Raw genomic sequence first — 4,285 nt, forward strand, 5'->3', positions numbered from 1 at the left:
GTCCTCAATCACAAAATAATAGGCCTAAACATGGGATGGATATTATAATCCTTTTCTACTGAACATTGCCAAAAAGATAATGTTGAAGGAATATACAGTATGAGCTGTGACACGCACTGCTTTCCGATATGGACCAGACCAGCAGGTTGTGAGCTTTATTGATTTATCCTATATATACTGAGGGGAAATTCTTTTTTTGGATTAATATTTCAACACTGTCCTGTAAAGCCACATGTATCCTTATCAGACCGAAGGTAAGACTTATTTTGCTTTTGTGTCGTTGCGTGTTGATGTGATCAATAGGCCTACACTACAGTAGCATAGTCTATTATAAATTAAAGCCTAATCAGTGGAGGGTCGCGACGCCCCCCACCTTCTTGCCGGCAGACGGAACTTGAACTTGCTGCATATAAAAACTTCAACTTGTCTCGTCAAAAAACAGAGGAAAAAAAGGAAAGAAAAACATATCGGCGACACATTGACAACATAGGATATGAAATACAACTGTTATGATCCCGCAGATTTCAAAATGGATGCTGAACGTAATGCTCTAATGTATAGAATGTACCTAATAGAATAAAGTGGTGGTTCAATCCATCACGGAATAATACACAAAACAATTATGTGGAAATATCCACGAAGTGAAACGTTGCTTCATCAGAGGTAAGAATATAGGCTAGTGGCAAATACAGTAGGCCTAGGTAGTGCAGTGGGTCTCAACCAGTGGTCCAGGGACCACAGTGATGTGCTGGGGTTTTCTGGTGGTCTCTTGCCAAACAGACCCTGGGCCTTTATAGATCCTTAACTCTTTAAAATGAAACCAAATGGACGAGTGCGGGCAGTCATCATGCGGTGCGTGAGTGGTCCCCCATTGGCGGGTCCATTTGGTTACAAACTCAGTGGCAGCTAATCCACGACTGAATATGTAATTGTTTGACAATTGACATATTATTTTATTTTTTAAATACATGTGTTGGCACATGTTGGGCAGAATGGACTAATACATATTTTATTTGATGTTTGGTACAATTTAAAATTGATTTAGCATGAAGAAAAAAGCATTCTAAATATACACCGTGGGCTGATGGCTTATTTCCCGACCGAAAAAAGCATCCTAAATATAAGCAAAGATTTACACCATGGTCGGAGGTGGTGTATTTTCCATCGTATTTCCAGCACAAATCCAAGACCAAAATACAATGATGAATTTGACCCCCAACTTGAGAATCATCCTAAATGCCGGTAAGAACAAAATATGATCGTATTTTTGGTCTTAAGTGCTTGATGAATGAGGCCCATTGAATCACTGTTACAGTCTTTATCATGAAGGTATGTAGTTTACTACACCATGTGAACACATTGAATCACTGTTACAGTCTTTATCATGAAGGTATGTAGTTTACTACATCATGTGAACACATTGAATCACTGTTACAGTCTTTATCATGAAGGTATGTAGTTTACGACGTCATGTGAACACATTGAATCACTGTGTTACAGTCGTTATCATGAAGGTATGTAATGTATACCATGTAGTTTACTACTGTATATCATGTGAACACGTTGAATAACAGTGTGTAGCATATATTGTAATTTGCATTGCAAATGATGCAATGAGAACTTTCCTTCTTTATAAAATGATCTACCGAGCCAAGCAACATGCTTTAGGTTTAATTTTAGTGAAGCAGCTCTTATTCATTTTAACAGCTATACCAGACATACAGTGCAACCAGTTGCTTTCTGAAAATATGTTACTTTCTTGAGTGTGTTTAAAATAACCTCCATTATTTAATCAAATTGTCAACAAAATGCAGAACATGTTTTTATTTTTCTTGAATTGGAAATTGATTAAACCCTGTTTTCTCCGCAGGACCTCCACCTGAACCTACACCCAAACCTCCAAACACAGCATCCATTGTGGGAGGCGTTTTCGTTGTAGGCGTTATCGTTGCAGTTGGTTTGGTGCTGGGGGTGAAATTTCGTAGTAAGTTTGTCTACTGATTTTAACACAATAGCTGCTGCTTACTATGAAGGGTTAACTTTTCTTTGACGCCACGCAGATCCTCCCATTAGCACACGCTGTTATTGTGAAAGGCCTGGCTGGAATGTGTGTACACACACGGAATGGTGAATGACATCAACGATTACGTCATCTAGTCACATGACATGTGTCATGTGACAGTGTGTCATGGCGGCCGCCAGCCGAGCCTTGTTAGAGCTGTTTAGGGCTGTGCTTTGGGATTAAAAGTCTTTTTTGGAGTAAATGAAGTCTCTTTATGGGCCTCTCCATTGACTTAACATGGAGGAGCTTCACTTCGCGTGCACGCCCAACGTGCGTTTTAAACAAATCGCGGACATTACCGATGTTTTTTTTTTGTTATCAATTATTTTTATTTTCCATAACGAGTGAATCAAAATTATAGACATACATATGAGCAGTCAAATGTATGTTTTTAAAAGTATTGTTTTTATATGTGGAGGTGCCTTCAACACAGCTAATGTTACTGTATGTCATGTCATGTTTTCACTGTGTTTGAATTTCATCTCAGATCGTATCAGGAAGATGTTTTCATCACCTGAGTCTAAGCATGAGCCTGATCCTGAAGGTGAGTGAGTTTGAAAACATAGTAATAATAATAAAACATTTAACTTTTCATTTCAACCTTTATTTAATTCTCGGAAAACAAGCTGAAGGCTGGGACCCTCTTTTTATATAATAACATTTCATCACATGATTTATCAACAATTAAAACAAGTACAATGTAGATTGACCTAAGTAAAGAGGGAAAATTCCCAATTAAACAAAATATAAATTACTTAAATTTATACAAAATAAATCCATATCATAAACGTCCAATCAACATTTTAAACACGTGTTGCATGGCCTCTAAATTAAAAACATTTTTTTTCCTACATTTAATAATGAAAGAATAACAACTTAATTGGACCTATGCCCACTTTGTGTTATTGCATTTACATTTTCACATTAATCTTCTACACACCAGCATGAATGAAGCTGGGTTTTAGATATGAAGCTGGGTGATGGAGACATGAATGAAGCTGGGTATTATAAGAGTCTATAGGGGACAAAAAAATATGAAAATGAAAACAAACCATTGTAATACTATTACTTTCACATTCTATGTAGACTGAATTAATTGTGTGTGTGTGTGTGTGTGTGTGTGTGTGTGTGTGTGTGTGTGTGTGTGTGTGTGTGTGTGTGTGTGTGTGTGTGTGTGTGTGTGTGTGTGTGTGTGTGTGTGTGTGTGTGTGTGTGTGTGTGTGTCATAGAATATCCACTAAGAGTTTTTCCATCACCAGACAGTCATCCACCAGAACATGGTATGTACAGGATGTTTCTCTTTGGTTACTACTTGTATATTGTTTATTACCAGTAAGACGCCCTAAGGGCGAGGTCGCGCACATGTGTGCATGCATGCATGGGCGCGTGCACATGTGTGCTTTGGCATGTATACTCTAAGTGATGATTCAGTCTCCATGTATGGATATCCAGTCAAGTCAGCAGTCTTGATTTGCAAATTAATTCTGTCTTAGCCATATGGAGCATCCATATATGGGCATTGTCAAATATGGGCTTAATATTGATGACATCGGGGATCTCCACAAATTCTAAACCGTCCATGCCTATTTTGGGTTCAAAATTGTGTCTATATTTTCCAAAACACATAAGTTAACACATTATGTTTGTTTAATGAAAAAAGAAAAGATAGGAAGAATCTACAAGCTTTCAATGTGTTGCACCATGACGTTTTGTGAGCTTGTTTATCAGCAATTTTTTGCTGTTTGAGAAATTGTATAGTTTTAAGTGGTTAATGTAGATCAAATGTCAAACAAAATATTTTGACATAGCTCAGCGATGAGTTGTGAGCTGGTAAATCACCTATTTTTGTTGTTCGTAGTAATGACACATTATGTACGGCTTGACTGGTTAATCAATAATTTAGATAATCGGAGATCAAACTGCTTTTCCATAGCTCAGTGGCTACAGCAGCAGGAACATGATGTCTTTTTAACATTAGAATGACCAAGACCTCTCATTGGAGGACCACATAACATGCTCTGTTCTTTGGTCATTTAGAAACACCTGATCCTGTGTGTCAACAACTCAAGTCTATTCTGAAGGAGAAGTTTGAGTGTTTGTTGGAGTGGACAAAAGAAGGAACAAAAACACTTCTGAATCAGATCTATACAGAGCTGTACATCACAGAGGGAGGCAGTGGAGATGTTAATAAAGAACATGAGATCAGACAGATTGAATCCAGGA

The 4,285-nt window shown here is 37.7% G+C and overlaps 1 protein-coding gene across 1 annotated transcript in view; it reads left to right on the top strand.

Annotated features, from left to right (window-relative positions):
- Nucleotides 1-2,501: 2,501 nt before the first annotated feature.
- Nucleotides 2,502-4,285, top strand: part of LOC308279948 (NACHT, LRR and PYD domains-containing protein 3-like) — a gene marked incomplete at its 3' end in the record, with an annotated part of 46,435 nt that continues 44,651 nt past the window's right edge. Inside the window, exons 1-3 of the mRNA XM_080720172.1 lie at nucleotides 2,502-2,606; nucleotides 3,292-3,342; nucleotides 4,100-4,285. The exon at nucleotides 4,100-4,285 is cut by the window's right edge and continues 1,663 nt beyond it. Coding sequence (XP_080576298.1) covers nucleotides 2,519-2,606; nucleotides 3,292-3,342; nucleotides 4,100-4,285 — 325 coding nt within the window. The 5' untranslated portion in view covers nucleotides 2,502-2,518. The remainder of the gene's footprint in view (nucleotides 2,607-3,291; nucleotides 3,343-4,099) is intronic.

Source organism: Nannobrachium achirus, assembly GCF_963921795.1.
Source record: "Nannobrachium achirus genome assembly, chromosome: 24".
Taxonomy (NCBI): Eukaryota; Metazoa; Chordata; class Actinopteri; order Myctophiformes; family Myctophidae; genus Nannobrachium; species Nannobrachium achirus.